We start from the raw sequence: 16,572 nt of genomic DNA, 5'->3' as shown, positions 1-16,572 counted from the left end.
CTGGGTGACTCTGTAGCCTCTGTGCCCCGAAGAAGATGAAGATTGATGAAGACAGGGTCTCAAAGTCCCCAGACCCAATTCCCAAGGGGGTGGACCAGGGGGTGGATCAGAGCAAAGGGTACAGGGTGGACACACTTGGGATTGGACAGATATTGTTATAAAATGTAACATCTCAGGCACAGCCTGCGCGCGTCGTGTAACATCTTTTGCCTTGGCACAATTAAACCCTTTATTTATCTCACCCTTAATTAACGACTCCTGAATTTTTTCTTAGCACTAGCTGAGCAGGCATCACTGTCTCAGCTTTTTGTAATCCTCTGGTTTATTGTAATCCCAGTCTGGACTGCTCTCAGGCACAAAATCACTTAATCGACCTGTAATACTTCCAGCAGTTATTTGGCCCATAACATGGGTCTTGACTGTTCTCATAACTAATTCCTTTTCTGTATCTGTCAGACAATCTATCATTAAATCAATGTCATCCCAGTCAAGATCCAATGCTTTCACATACACTGCAAATCTCTTAGCCACCCCAGAAGGATCATCCTGATAATTCTTGGCTATTTCTTTCCAGTTATCCAAATCTCCTATTGGGAAATTTACCTTAAGCCTAACTGAACCTTCTGGTTCTATTGCCTGCATTTAGGGTAATTGCACAACTGTTCCCTCTTTACTGCATTTCACTGGTGGGGTATAGGTAGCATTCTTAGCCTTAGTTTTAGCTTTTGCCTTTCGCTTCGCTCTTTCCCAGCCGCAATCCTAGCGGATTTGTAGGAACAGCAGGACCGAGCTCCGATCTCGCTTTGTGCGCAATTGCATGTCTCAAGCACTCCTAAATCAAAGCACTCACACACAGGAATTTACTATTTGCTAACACTCAAGCTATCAACCCTTATTCTTATGTCAACTCTACTTATTCTAATATCTACACACACCCCCACCACTTCTTTAGATAGTTTTCGCAAACACAACACATAGATTAACAAAATCTAGGCTTCAAATTCCCTCCTATTCCTGAAATACAACTGATAATGCCTGTCTGCCTGCTGTTGCAGTTACAGTGATTAACTCCTGACACTGTTGCTGCCTGTGAGAAATCTAAGTCAGGTTTTTTTCAAAACACAACAGAGCACACAAAGAAAAATTAACACAGACGATGCCGACAGTTTTTGCTTTGCTATATCTCACACACACACACACACAGCAGGAAAACTGGTGCCGGTTTTAAGACAACAATATATTCAAACAAGAATCACAATACATATAATTCCAAGGCCAAAACCCAGCCTGCGAGCAGAGGGAAACATTAATCTAGAATCAGAAAACCACATCACAAACAAAATACGACCTTAGTTACCAAATACAAATACCAGATAGGTGTCTTACCAAAAGATCACACTATGAACCAAATGTAACTTTAGTTACCAGATGCAATTACCAAATGTGTGTCCAAGACACTACAAACCAAATACAACCTTGATTACCAGATGTGTGTCTGAAGATGCTAGCAGTCTGACACATGCTATCTTGCGTTCTTCATGAGTAACGGCTTATAGATAGCAACCCTATGACTGGTCCCTTAACCAAAATCTGAAAGAAATGTCCTTACCTGGATAGGATCTGGTCTGCTTCTGAGAGGATCCAGTTGGCTGAGGGAAGCTCTGCCGGAAAAATCTCCGGGGGCGTCCCGAGCATCCCTTTCACCAAAAGAGTCTCCACAGACAAACAGAGAGGTCCTGCTGCAGGTCCCTGTTCAGGTGCCAACTGAAACAAAAGAATTCAACCCAACGACCAAAAATCATTGGATTGGACATTCCTTTAATATGCCACCTGGGGATTCATGGGGATAGAATCACCATACATGAATCAAAGAATCAGCACAAATTTCAGAATATAAATACAGTGATACCTGAAAGACCCCCCTTCACACCCAATCCCTGATTATGTCATGATTTTGGGGTCAAATATCATCTTGGAGTTCATTCGTGGAGCAGGATTGCCATCTCGCATCCATTTCTTCGGGGGGGGGCAGTTGTTTTCGCAGAGTCGTCCTCTCACTTGGCAGGCCTCCTAGCATCTATGATCGATCCAGTTGACCTCTAACCCCTAAACTAATTGTTCTAGGACCAACTAAGACACATATATTCATCATTGGTTAAAGATAACTGGAATTTCCCATTAGCTTAAACAATCTTCAATTGCATTTACTTCTTAACAGAACAATCTCTTATTGATCAAGTTTTCCAAGGCATGTAAGCTAATTTCTTGCAGGTGGGCATACGGTACACTCTCTATTAGTTCCCATGTGTCACGGGTTGAGATTGCCCCCCTGGAAGTAGGGGGGCTCAGAGGTGATTGGGTGCCAGGGCAGTGTTCCCTGGAGGGCCAATCACCGCTCGTCTTGTTTGCTCCTGCTGAAAAATCATATATACACAACCACCGGAAGTTGTTGGCAATCTGTTTGTGTCTGCTGCTGTGTGAGGGTGTAGAAGGCTAAGAGGTGGCAGGGCCTCCTTCTTCCCCCTCCAGGGGGAGGGGAGGCCCTGCGGCCCACAGCCCTGCCTAAGCCAGGGTTGGAGACAACATTGGAGTGAGTGTGTGTTGTGAAGGAAGGGATTCGCAACACCTGAGGTAAGAGGGAGAGGCAAGCCCCTTGCAAGGAGGCTAGGCCCTCTTATCCCCCCGCAGCTGGGCTGCGGGGCGCTCGGGACAGTGTATAACTGGACCGAGCTGCCTGTGGCCAAGGCTAGGGGCCTTTTTCCCCCCACACTGCCTTGAGGCTGGTGGGGGGTGGATTTTAAGGCTTAGTATTGAAGCTGAGCCAAGAGACGGGCTGATAATGAAAGCAGCTCGGTGCCAGGGAGAAGAAACCCAGGCGAAATTGGAGACGGGCCAGAGAGAGGCTCGGGGGGTGCCCTGCCGAGGTTTGACCGGGGGCATCTGAAAACACAGAGGAGGAATGAACATTCCAGGACGTGTACGTATGATAAGCTGACTGAACTACAGCAGCCTACAGAACTGAGGTATGAGAGAGAGATCACACAGTAAAAATGACACAGAACCAAGGAGGACAGACTCAGAGCTACCTTATTGGACTTCGTGAGGAGAAAGGACTTCAGCAAACAGCTGGAGGTTGGTGGGGGGAGTGTTCCGGTTCCCCGAACACTCCCACAAGAAAGAGACTGGTACCTATCAGCCTGAAAAGGCTTTTCCTGGACTAATTGAGGGAGAAGCTTCGAAGGGACTGATAGAAGTGTATAATAATATATATATATAGCTGCTTTTAGCTTGTACAGTATATTTATTTGTGTAAAATAAATGTAAATCTACTTCCCCTTTCCCCTATAGAAGCCTCTTGCTTGAAAATTTCTCTTCAGTGTTGAGATAAAATTGTGGGAAGGGGTGGGGGAAGCCTGAAAATTGGATTTTGGATTTTTGTAGTGGCTCAAACTGCCACACCATGTTTCATCTACATTCTACATCCCAAAACTAATTGTAGTCCTAAAAGAAAAGACAACTACTATGTCATCGCTACTGGAGTGGGAGAATAGGGGAAAGACAAAGAGGGGCAGAGTTTGTCGACGCCGCCACCACATCCCTCGCCACCCTGCCCGCTGTGTACGCAGTTTCACGCTAGCAACTCACGAGAGCCGCCTGGAACTATTCCCAGCTCCTGATAACTGTAGGAGACGGGAAGGGGAAGAGGGCCAATAAAGCAATCGGCACCATTATCTCTACTGCCGGAGGAGGATGGGGAGGGGAATGTGCAGCTGCTCTGCCATACCACAGATTGTATTGGGTCTGGTTGAGCTGGAGTTCAGTTTCCCACAGTAGCCCTCACAGTGCTGTGCTTTGCATTGGCAGATAGAAGGGTGTTGATAATACACCAGTGTTTTGGCAACTGCTGAGCACAGCATCAGCGCTGTAACATTCCTTCCTTAGTTGAGGGCAAGATCCTGGGAGGGGACCCAAGTAGGCCAGCTGACCCAAACTGACCAAAGGGATATCCCCCCCCGGAAGCCTTGCGGCAGCCGTGGGGGCACCCCCTCCCCAGAAGCTTCGCAGCGGCCGCGGGGGCGTCTCCCCCCAGAAGCCCTGCGGCCCGGGGCCGCCCCTGGGCCCGTGCGGGGCCACCCCCCCCTCCCCCCCAGCGGGGGAAAGGAGAGAGGGAGCTTCGCCGGCGTGGTTTTGTGCCCTCGTGAGAAAGAAGAGTGGAAGCCTCGGTGCACACAGAGGTTTGCCGGTCTGGTTTGGGGGAGGGGGGGAGGGAGGAGAATGGTACCGGGCGGGCTGTGGGGGTCTTTGGACTGGAGGGTGGGCAGGTAAGCAGTGCGTGGGAAGATACAAGGTAACATGGTGGGGGGAGGATAAGGTCAGGGTGGATAATGGTTTCCTCTGGGGATTGGGGGTCTTGGCCGGGCTGGGGCCTGGAGAGGTACTCAAGCCCTAGATGGGTACGGGAGTCGGAACGGTTTTGTTCATTTGTTTGTTTTTGGCTCACCTGTGGCTACTGCCCAGGTTTGGTATGTTCTGGATATATTCGTTACATCCTGAAAGGGTGGTCAGGACAAAGGGTTGATCCTGGGTGTTTCCCTGGGATTGAATATAGACAGGTGGCAGAAAAGGAGGAAGTGTAAGACTTGCCTAAATCGTTTTTAATAGTAGGAATGTAGCCTGTGTAATCCTATGTGGTTGCTAGCTATACTGGCGATGGTACGTGCCTTCGGTAGGGTCGCCCATGCCAGACAGGTCAAAAACGTAGGGTCAGATACAATACATCCTTGGGCAGGATGAGCTCGTTAGCCTTCTGGCAGTCATCCTAGGAGAAAGACGACTCTAATCCCAAACCCAGGCAGATGGAGCTCGCTTAGCCCTGCAAGGCCATCCATCTAAGAGAAGGTCACTCTAATTAAACCTACGTCCTGAGGACCTCGCTACCACCGTCCAAGCTCGCTCTGCCCTGGCAGATGAACCTTAGGATTAAAGGGTGGGTTCAGTTCTGCGCATACTGCATCTCACCTAAAAATCCATTGTGCAGGCTTGAAGGCTTTACCCACATGCAAAAAGTCCTGTAGCGACGGGCGAGGGTCGAAACGGTAGGTGAAAGATGAACTGGGAGCCGCAGACCCAACCCTGCATGCAGGCGGTTCAGGATATTGGTCATTTGAGACTGACCGGAGATGGCAGTCTCTTGGGGCAGCACCCTGAACGACCAAGCAGCCTTTTCAAGGACAGCACTGCTTGCTCCACTTGGAGAGGGGCCTAGAAAAGGTGACCTAAACAAAGCTCATCTCCACCTTCACCCGGTTGGTTAACCGCAGGCCAACGGGCATCTTCCAATGCGGTCGCACAAATATCAAAAGACAAAGGCATGCACCTGCCTCCAAAGGTGTACCTAAATTAACTCTAGCATGTTGGAACATCAGAACCATGCTCGATTCTGCAGATAGCGGACGTCCTGAGCGTTGTTCTGCCCTAATCGCCCATGAACTGGCTCGTCTTAACATCGACAGTGCTTCACGAGGAAGGCAGCCTCAGAGAACATGGTGCCGGTTACACACTCTTTTGGTCAGGTAAGCCCAGAACCGAAAAACATCTCTCAGGAGTTGGCTTCATGATCAAAAACTCTATTGTCCCTAAACTCGAAAATCTGCCGACAGGTCACTCTGACCACATTATCTCCCTACGCCTTCCACTACACAACAAGCAACACGTTGTCCTTTTTAGTGTATATGCCCCAACTCTCCAAGTTGACCCTGCTGAAAAAGATAAATTTTACACCGACCTGCGCCGCCTTACCCAAAAGGTGCCCGCAGATGATAAGATCGTTATCCTTGGTGATTTCAATGCCAGAGTAGGTAAGAATTTTGAAGCCTGGAAAGGAATATTAGGCAAGCATGGTGTTGGAAACTGCAACGATAATGGTCGACTCCGGCTAGAATTCTGTGCGGAGCAACAGCTCACCAGTACTAATACTATCTTTCACCAGAAAGATAGTCTGAAGACAACCTGGATGCACCCCAGATCTAAGCATTGGCACCTCACTGATTAGGTCTTGGTGCGATGGAGAGATGTCTGTGATGTCCACCATACCCGCATGATGCCCAGCGCAGAATGCCACACAGACCATCGGCTTGTGCACTGCAAACTCAACTTCAATCTCAAATTCAAACCTAAAAGGGGCAGTATCCCAAGAAGAAGACTCCAAGTTAACAATCTCCAATCAGCCACAGTAAGAGACAAATTCCAGGCAAACCTTCAAACTAGGCTCGAAAACCTTTCCATAGATTCTACAGATTCCTCTCCTGAAACAATTTGGCACCATATTAAAAACAGCATCCTGCAATCCTCTGAAGAATCCTTAGGGTTCTCCCTCAAGAAGAACAAGGACTGGTTTGATGAAAACAATCAAGAGATCCAGGAATTTTTGGGGAAGAAGAGAATCACCCATCAAGCACACCTTGCACTGCCATCCTGTCACGCAAGAAAAACAGCCTTTCGTCTTGCATGCAGCAAGCTCCAACAGAAACTCTGTGACATCCAGAACAAGTGGTGGACCGATCTAGCTGCAAAAACTCAACTATGTGCAGATACAGGGGATCACAAAGGATTCTATGAGGCCCTGAAAACAGCATACGGGCCTACATACCAGGTCCAAAGCCCTCTACTCAGTGCAGATGGTCAAACGCTTCTGACAGATAAAACCTCCATTCTGAATCGATGGTCTGAACACTTTCAGACTCTTTTCAGTACCAACCGTGTAGTCCCAGACTCAGCAATTCAGTCCATCTCACAACAACCGGTGAAGTATGAATTGGATACTGCCCCCACTTTAGGAGAAATCCTGAAAGCCATACAGCAGGTGAAAATCGGCAAGGCAGCTGGGGTTGATGGAATTCCACCTGAAGTCTGGAAACATGGGCGCCTTGCACTCCATGCCAAATTTCATGAGTTTGTGGTGCGCTGTTGGCAACTAGGCGAACTACCATCAGACCTTCATGACACAGTCATCATCACTTTGTATAAGAAGAAAGGAATTCAATCCGATTGCTCAAATTACTGTGGTATTACACTGCTCTCCATTGCTGGTAAAATCCTGGCAAGAATACTCTTGAACAGACTGATACCTGCTATAGCAGAAGGAATTCTACCTGAAAGACAGTGCGGTTTCAGAGCAAACAGGAGTACCACAGACATGGTATTTGTTCTCAGACAACTGCAAGAGAAGTGTAGGGAACAGAACAAAGGTCTTCGAAATGTAGAAGAAACTCTGGGTACTTCCTCATTCCCACAGGCCAGCACCTCAGCTCTCAGGGACAGCCGAGAGATCGGTCCCCTCCTGCCCCAGTCAGAGGGAAAGGAAGTCCCAAGTGCAGGCCACGTGGTGAACTCTGGTTCTTTCTGCATGACCAGGGGAAGACACGAAGAAGTGGGATGGTGAACCCACCTCTAAGCTGGAAGCCCGAGTACGTGAATTAAGAGGGAAGAGAACTGTTAAGAAGGGGTCACCCAGGAAAGCTGTCCATGTAGTTGCCACAGAGACCCAAGAAAGAAATCAACGACTTCTCAGATCTAAGAGGACTGAGACCAATTCCTTTGATCCTAGTGAGGGGACTTCTTATCTGGCATCGCAAAGGTCAGACAGTGAATACTCTGACCAGGAACAGGAATAGAGGGTCCCTGCCTTCGGCCAGGAGGAGGAAAGGGATGATCGTGTCTAATGGACTGTGTGGATTTGATGGCCTGGCACAGGTATTTGGTAGACATGGGTGCACAGCGCACTCTAATGCCATCGAGGAACAGAAGTGCAGAACCCATCTGGATCTCTGGAGTGACAGGGGGATGCCAGGAATTGTCAGTGTTGGAGGCTGAAGTGATTTTAACAGGGGACAAGTGGGAAAAGCACCCCATTGTGACTGGCCCAGAGGCCCCTTGTATCCTTGGCATTGATTACCTCAGAAGGGGATACTTCAAAGATCCAAAGGGGTATTGATGGGCTTTTGGTGTAGCTACTGTAGCTACAGAGAAGATCAAACAGTTATCCACCCTGCCTGGCCTCTCAAAGGATCCTTCCATCGTGGGATTGTTGCAAGTCGAAGACCAACAAGTGCCCATTGCCACCAGAACAGTGCACCGACAGCAGTATTGCACCAACCGAGACTCCATAATTCCCATTCAGTAACTAATTTGTCGACTGGAGAAACAGGGAGTGACCACAGCAGGACCCACTCACCCTTTAACAGCCCCATATGGTCAGTGCAGAAGTCTAATGGGGAGTGGAGGCTGACAGTGGACTATCGTGGTCTGAATGAAGTCACTGAGTGCCGCTGTGCCAGACATGTTGGAACTTCAGTATGAGCTGGAATCAAAGGCAGCAGAGTGGTGCCACAACCGATATTGCCAATGCGTTTTTCTCCATTTCTCTGGCAACAGAGTGCAGGTCACAGTTTGCCTTCACATGGAGGAGTGTCCAGTATACCTGGAATCGACTGCCCCGGGGGTGGAAGCACAGCCCAACCATCTGCCATGGACTGATCCAGACTGCACTGGAACAGGGGGGAGCTCCAGAACATCTGCAATATATTGATGACATCATTGTATGGGGCAAAACAGCAGAAGAAGTTTTTGAGAAAGGGAAGAAAATAATCCAAATTCTTCTCAAAGCTGGTCTTGCCATAAAACAAAGCAAGGTAAAGGGACCTGCACGAGAGATTCAGTTCTTGGGAATAAAATGGCAGGATGGATGCCGTCACGTGCCCATGGATGTGGTAAAGAAAATAGCATCTATGTCTCCACTGGATAACAAGAAGGAAACACAAGCTTTCCTAGGCCTTGTGGGTTTCTGGAGGATGCACGTTCCAGGTTACAGTCAGCTTGTGAGCCCCCTCTATCAAGTGACCTGGGAGAAGAACCATTTTGAGTGGGGCATTGAACAACAGGCTTTTGAGCAGATCAAACAGGAGATAGCCTGTGCAGTAGCTCTGGGGCCTGTTCGAACAGGACCAGCTGTGCAAAATATCTTCTACACGACAGCTGGGGAGCATGGCTTCACCTGGAGCCTCTGGCAGAGAACACCAGAAGAAACCTGAGGTCGACCATTAGGGTTTTGGAGCCGGGGTTATCGAGGATCAGAAGCCCACTACATGCCAAATGAAAAGGAGATATTAGCAGCCTATGAGGGGGTTCAAGCCGCCTCAGAAGTTGTTGGGACAGAAGTGTGTCTCCTCTTGGCACCACATTTGCCTGTGCTGCACTGGATGTTCAAAGGGAACATCCCCTCAACACATCATGCAACCAGTGTTACATGGAGCAAGTGGGTAGCTTTGATCACACAATGAGCCCGAATGGGAAAACCCAAATTCCCGGGAATCCTGGAAGAGATTATGGACTGGCCAGAAGGCAGGGATTTTGGAGCACTGCCTGAAGAGGTGACTCGTGCCCAAGAAGCACCACCATATAATGAGTTACCAGAAAACCTAAGAGGCTATGCTCTATTTACTGATGGATCTTGCCATGTGGTAGGAAACCATCGGAGGTGGAAAGCTGCTGTGTGGAGTCCCACACGACGGGTCGTCGAAACTGGTGAAGGAGAGGGCGAGTCAAGCCAGTTTGCAGAAGTGAAAGCCATCCAACTACCCCTAAAGATTGCTGAACGAGAAAAGTGGTCTGTACTATACCTCTATACTGACTCCTGGATGGTGGTTAACGCCCTATGGGGATGGCTACAGCAATGGAAGAAGGCCAATTGGCAACACAGGGGTAAACCCATCTTGGCTGCTGCATTGTGACAGGACATCGCTGCACGGGTGGAAAACATGACTCTGAAAGTGCGTCATGTCGATGCTCACATGCCCAAAGGTCGTGCCACTGAAGAACATCAGAACAATAAGCAGGTGGATAAGGCTGCCAAGATTGGAATAGTCCAGGTAGACTTGGACTGGGAGTGGAAGGGTGAGCTATTTATAGCCTGGAGGGCCCATGAAACATCAGGACATCTAGGAAGAGATGCGACATACAGATGGGCTCGTGATCGAGGGGTGGACCTGACCATGGAGGCCATCACACAGGTCATTCACGAATGTGAAATGTGTACGGCAATTAGGGGAGCCATGAGAGTAAAATCTCCCTGGAATAGAGGGCGGTGGCTGGGTTTCCGATATGGTGAGGCCTGGCAAATTGACTACATTGGACCACTGCCATGAACACGCCTGGGCAAGAACTACATACTCACCATGGTGGAGGCAACAACTGGCTGGCTGGAAACATATCCTGTAACTAGGTCACTGCTCGAAACACCATCTTAGGCCTCGAGAGGCACCTTGTGTGGCAACATGGGACCCCAGAGAGAATTGAATCAGATAATGGGACTCATTTTTGGAATAATCTCATAAGTTCTTGGGCAAAGAAACATGGCATCGAGTGGATCTATCATATCCCTTATCACCCACAAGCCTCTGGGAAGATTGAGAGGTATAATGGACTGTTGAAAACTATGTTAAGAGCGTTAGGTAATGGGACATGGAAACATTGGGAGGCAAATTTAGCTGAGGCCACTTGGCTGGTCAACACTAGGGGATCTGCCAACCGCCCTGGTCCTGCCCAAACAAAACCCCTACACACTGTGGGAGGGGATAAAATCCCAGTACTACACATGGGGAGGTGGTCGGGGAAGTCTGTGGGTTTCTCCTCTTAGAGTACTACACGTCCCCTTGGCTGAAAGCAGCGTGACTGAGGCTAAGGGCGTTGGCTGTACCAGTCTGAGATGCACAGGCAGAGCCTGGCTCACTTCGGTCTGCCACATAAAAGGCTTTAGTTATGGACTACACATATTAAGGACTATGCAAATTAAGCCTAGAGATCAGATATATTGTGGACTCCTAACTGTAATTAGACCCAAAGGGCTCTCTTCTGAAACAGTTAATAATTTGAATAATCCCTATTTTTATATTTATTTTTCCCAACCTCAGATCTGATATATATAGTTGTATAACTACTAAAAAAACCCCAGTCTTAATAATATTTGAGAATACTTCAGTGTCCCTTTTCTGACCATAAAATTAATCCTAATGAGACATCTAAATCTTTTTAAATAGAAAACAACTAATTTCTATAGGCGAGTTTGCAAATAGCTAATTAGAAAAATACTTTAATGGTGTGGACATCAAATGCTACTTAGATTTTTTGTTGATGGCTTTCTCAATCTCTAATATATAGTGTATTGTCAACCTTCTCATCCTTCGTATGGGTTTTTATTAAAGCTATTAATATATAATCATAGTATTAAGGAAATGCCTTTATTGTGACTATAATACTTCATTCTTCAACAGTGGCAAATAATCTTCCATATTTATTCTGGACCTCCACGCTGTAAAATAAAAGCATATAAATACATTTCACAAAAAAAATGGGAAATGGAGATCAAATCTTTTTCACTGTTCTAGATTAACAAATAGAGTTTTAGTTTTAATTTTTGATTTAGACATTGATTTTTAATTTGTATAGGAACATGCATGGAGTGTCAAAGTATCAGCATCTACCCATAACAACTCCATTCTTTTCAGGGGAGAATACAAAAAAATCAACATCTGCAACCTATAATTATAGCTGCTTCCAATTCTCCCACTCTGAAGAAACATGACTCTTACTCACTTTAGAAAGGTCTGATAAATACAGCAGTAGTAAACAGAAGTTTTAGAATTGTTTTCACTGCCCAAATTCCAAAGTAAAAACAAAGCCAAGGTCAGCCATTGCAATCTTTATGAGAAATCAGAAAGGTACTCAATTCATTATTTTGACAACAAAATTATTTTACAACTTACCTCACCATTAGAAAATTTATGCTAGAGGTTGAGTGTATTACTATGGAAAATAAATAATTTTATTTCTAATTATAATACCCTACTGGTATACATGCAAGAAAAATGATTTTCTCTATTAATATAAGGACACCTACAGTGTGATCATAATTTAACAAAGCTATGTGTCTTTTTTCAAACTCACACCCATCTCTCCAGTTCTTCATATTTTGCACATTCTCCTTTTTTAAGCATCAGTGTTTACAACTGAAAATTGTTACAGTACAAAAGCAGGTTTTTCTTGCCTTTTATATACAGTGCTGTATTTGCAAATATTGCAGAAAATATTTATATCAAGTTTAATAAAATTATTCCATTACTAGAAACACAAGAGGTAACTTACTAATGCATAACTTATAAAAACTAGCTTGAGGAATATTTTGGACTTCAGTCACCTGGTAATAGCCTTTGCTGGTCTAAGAACAGACTTGTGCTCCTGTCCAGCATATTCAAATTACACATTAAACATGTTACAAAACAGGTAGTGATTGTGATTAATATAGGTTACGACTATCACAAGCTGTCTGCATGTCTGTTTTAAGTCTGTATCTCTCTAATCAGTGATACTGCAAGCTAGTAATTAGTGAGAGTTGGGTACATTGTGTATTAAGATTTTGTAGTTTAGGTACTGTGCATCAAAGTGGTGAAAACTCCGAGTATACACTTGCCAAGAATTACATTGTAATACCATATTTTAAATTTGGAAGAAGGTGTAGAAATAAGAGAAATGCTAGGTAAATACAGACAATACACACCAATAAATGAAACTTACTTGAATATATTCAATCTCTTCATCTGACATTAGTTTCCGTCTGTATTTCTGAGGTAAGGTTCTTGTTAATTCACAGGTGTCTGGTATACCTTGTACTCTATGAACAGGTGAAATATTTTGAAATGCTGGTGATCTGCCTCCTATAGACTCCTGTGCTTTTGAAGCATCAAGAGATGGCATACTTGTTTGTAGTGATTCCAGTACTGAAATTCAGAGTGCAAAACCATTACGGAAATATAACAAGACTGTAAAATTAATTAGTCAGCAGCCAATAAAAGTTACCAGTTATTGACAATGTTCTTCATTATAACAAATACTTAAAAGAATTAAAAGATACTCTACTTCTCACAAGCTGTTTTTATTGTTGTTAAATATACCAAGAACACAGTGAAAAAATTCTGAAAGTAAAAGAAAGCAGACGTACTGATGTGGAAACAGAAGATAAGTCAGCATAGATCCTAACAAAGGTTTTTTCACTGGGAAGCTGGACTTGCAGAAGCAGCATAAAGTATCAAATGTGTGCATGGAGGGGGTTACGTAAAAAGATAACTAAGATAAATAACTAACATCCACTAAGATTATGCAACTGTAAAGACAAACAAGTGAAAAAGAGGTAGAGGCTTACAGAAAGATAAAGCTCACAACTATGACATACCACGACATGCAATACAATGCTGTACCCATTTTTAATATTACAAAATGACATCAACAAAGGAGGGTCCCAAACAGAGCAAGGAGGAAGAGAACCCATCAGAAGGAGCACAACTTGAACAGGGGGCATGCCATTAAGCTGAAATTTTAAAATTTAAGATAAGGAGGCAAAGGGAACAGAAGATGAAAACAGAAGAAAACAACACACAGATGATAATAGTTTTGTCTAGTAATGACTACAAGGTATTTTTGCTTTAAGAAGTAACACATCTTATATATGAAAAATAAGAAAGTTTCTCCAAATTTGTTTTATATACCACACAACTGTTTAGAGATTTGCCTAAGATTTTCTTCTATTGTATTTTTAAAAGTCTGAAGTGTATTTGGAATAGAAGCATTAGCCAACCAAAAACCCCAAGTCAGGACCTGACCTAATACTGCTGTTGCTTAAACTCAGATACAGTCCCTACTACAGTTTTCCCTTCCCTGTTTGAGACCATCATGTTGCAGTAGTAATATGATAATAGAATTTGGCTGGCCTTTTAAGCACTCACATCTCTAAAAGTATAGTCTTGATCTGCAGAGCTCTGTTTAGCTATGTAGAAGCAACAGTCTGGTATAGTGAAATAGTTATTGCTACAGCATTCAAGCCAAGTGAAGTAGATTCCAATTTACTAGTGAGGCAACAGAAATTGATTAAGGTAGAAAGGCCTAACATACTTAAAATATATAGCCACAAAAATCTTGTGATGCGAAGATAAGCATGAGCTAACTAACATGTTTTTAAGCCTTTAAGAAAGTAATTTACTGGCATGAAAGGCAATTGGCTGAACTGGGCACAAGATACAAAATTCTGAATGAAAGTTATCGCAGAAAATAGTTCCTGAAGAATTCACAGGTAAGTCAGAAGTGGCATTGATGTGCACTGTAGATACTTTGCAATGTTAATGGATAAACTAAACTGAAAGCTAAATCCTAAATATAATGCTGTGGCAAATACATGGTATGGTATAATTTCTAAACAAGTGAGAATAACAACAGAGCTTTTTAAAACATCTACTACATTAGTTTCAAATGCTGTATTCACTCAAAAGGAATATTAAAACAAAATACAGTTCATTAACTTTGATGTTCTAAACATAACAGTATTGAGGTTCCTATAAATATAAACATAGCTGTAGGTGTAAAAATTAATGTCAAAGATTGCAATGAAGTTAATTTTTTCTCAGCATTAATTATTAGCACAAAGAAACGCTTCCTAAAATGTACAGTGGATGGGCTCTTAGCTATAAATCAGGGTTTTAAATACCACAGATATCACACACTCCAATTAGGAAAAGAAAGGATGAGGAAAATGCAACATCGTTTTTTGCAAATATCACCAAATACCTAAGGCTGTTTCAAATTCACTTGGACACTATCACTTTAGGCAAATATTAGTATTTTCAAAAATGTGACTTTTTATATAAGTAGGAAAACACTAGAAATCCTTGTGAATCTGCCTTGACCAAAAAATAAAGGCATGCATGTCTTACGTATATTCCCACAGTATTATGTATATTTCCACAGTTGTATAGAGTCTGAAAAGGACTAGCCTTCAAGCTAAAACAACTACGATTCAGAAACCCTGCTCAAAATCAGTTGAGTCACATTGTCAAAGCAGAAAAATTGTGTGCTGGTTCTTATAGAAAACAGTTTATGCAAAGAAATATGACATAAGTTGTATCTATAGATCAAATACTTACTTTTAGGTCTGGGACTACTTTTTCTGTCTGGGAACTTTATTAATGGAGTATGTGGCTTGACTACCTAGAACAAGACAATGTAGGAGAAACAAGAGAGAATAAAATATATTTCTAGACAAACATTACCTTTACAATAATAAAATGGAATGCACAACATATTAAACAACCACTTCTATACTGCTGCTTTGTGCACCAGCACTCTGATAAGATTACTACTTAAATTCTATTTTTACCCAAGGGGAAATTTCACCTTTAAAGGCACTCCCCCACCCTAGTGTTCAGAACAGGAATAAGCATTCTCTTCCTTTTCTCACAGCAATCAGTGTGTATGCAGAAATAGTTACCACAGCAGCAAAAATGGAATGATAAAGTTTTAGCACATGAAATTGCTAGCAGTGCTCTGCCTGTACATATTTGTTCAGCTGGCTGTCTGGGATTGACTAGTTCCATTAAGAAAAAAAAAACCTATAAATTTTAAAGTCTGGTATTCAAAGCCACTGTGCTTATTTTTGAAATATGTCTTTTCAAGAAGACTCCATGTTTCACCTTCACCTTGAAGGGAAGAAGGATGACTTAGAAAGGAGATATTGGTTAGCGCCCTCCCCTCTTGAAGAGCGACCCTAAAGGAGCAGCCTGCAGACTGCCCAATAACATTCTTGGGTACCAGGATAACCAGGCACCGGACTCAAATGACCGGTGCCACCGGGCCGGCCCCGCCGCATGCTTCTTCCCCCGCGCCAAGGACACCGGCCTCTCTCCAGCGGCGCCTCTGGCCTCGGCCACCTCAGGCCTCGGCGGCCACACGCGAAGCGAGGCCTACCACCTGCGCCAGGCACCATGCTCCCGGCCCCAGTCTCCCCAACCACCTCCCGGTCCGCAGGCCGAACACCGCTACCTGTACGACTCTAGTGGCGGCCACCATCTTACTGCCCATGGTGACGCCACGTCCCAGGGCCTGAGGAGCAGCACCAGGCCACGCCCACTGTGAGCGGGGCTCGGAGAAGGGGCTGTTTGAGGCAGTGCCAAAATACAATTAAAACAAAATAAAGGGGCAACACATTAAATTTTTTTATTATTATTTTTATTTTTAAAAATCGCTTCAAGTAGCTCTACGTTTTATTTGAATTCGTTCAAAACACAGCAGATCCACCTTTTAAAAGCTGACACTCACTTATAAAGAGTGCCAGTGTTTTTATTTAACTTATTACTGTAGTGGGTTGACCTTGGCTAGACATCAGGTGCCCGCCAAGATGCTCTATCCCTCCCCCTCCTCAGCAGAACAAGGGGGAGAAAAAGATGACGAAAGGCTCGTGGATCGAGATAAGGACAGGGAGATCACTCAGCAATTACCGTCCCAGGCAAAACAGACTCCACTTGGGGAAATAATTATAATTAACTGACAATCAAAACAGAGTGGGGTAATGAGAAATAAAACCAAATCTTAGGACATCTTCCTCACACCCCTCCCTTCTTCCCGGGCTCAGCTTCACTCCCGAATTCTCTACCTCCTCCCCTGAGCGGCGCAGGGGGACAGGGAATAAGGCTTGCG

The 16,572-nt window shown here is 44.5% G+C and overlaps 1 protein-coding gene across 1 annotated transcript; it reads right to left on the bottom strand.

Annotated features, from left to right (window-relative positions):
* Positions 1 to 11,334: 11,334 nt before the first annotated feature.
* Positions 11,335 to 15,957, bottom strand: LOC113981714 (28S ribosomal protein S36, mitochondrial-like). Its single transcript, XM_027709271.1, has 4 exons — positions 15,919 to 15,957; positions 15,024 to 15,087; positions 12,628 to 12,830; positions 11,335 to 11,365 (listed from the first exon to the last, which is right to left on the bottom strand). The coding sequence occupies exons 1-4, from the start codon at positions 15,955 to 15,957 to the stop codon at positions 11,348 to 11,350; spliced, it is 324 nt and encodes a 107-aa protein (XP_027565072.1). The 3' UTR covers positions 11,335 to 11,347.
* Between the last annotated feature and the right edge of the window lie 615 nt (positions 15,958 to 16,572).

This window comes from Neopelma chrysocephalum, unplaced genomic scaffold (genome assembly GCF_003984885.1).
Source record: "Neopelma chrysocephalum unplaced genomic scaffold, ASM398488v2 Primary Assembly neopelma1_96721, whole genome shotgun sequence".
Taxonomy (NCBI): domain Eukaryota; kingdom Metazoa; phylum Chordata; class Aves; order Passeriformes; family Pipridae; genus Neopelma; species Neopelma chrysocephalum.
Note: the sequence above shows the minus strand (reverse complement) of the source record. Positions and strands in the feature narration are given on the sequence as shown.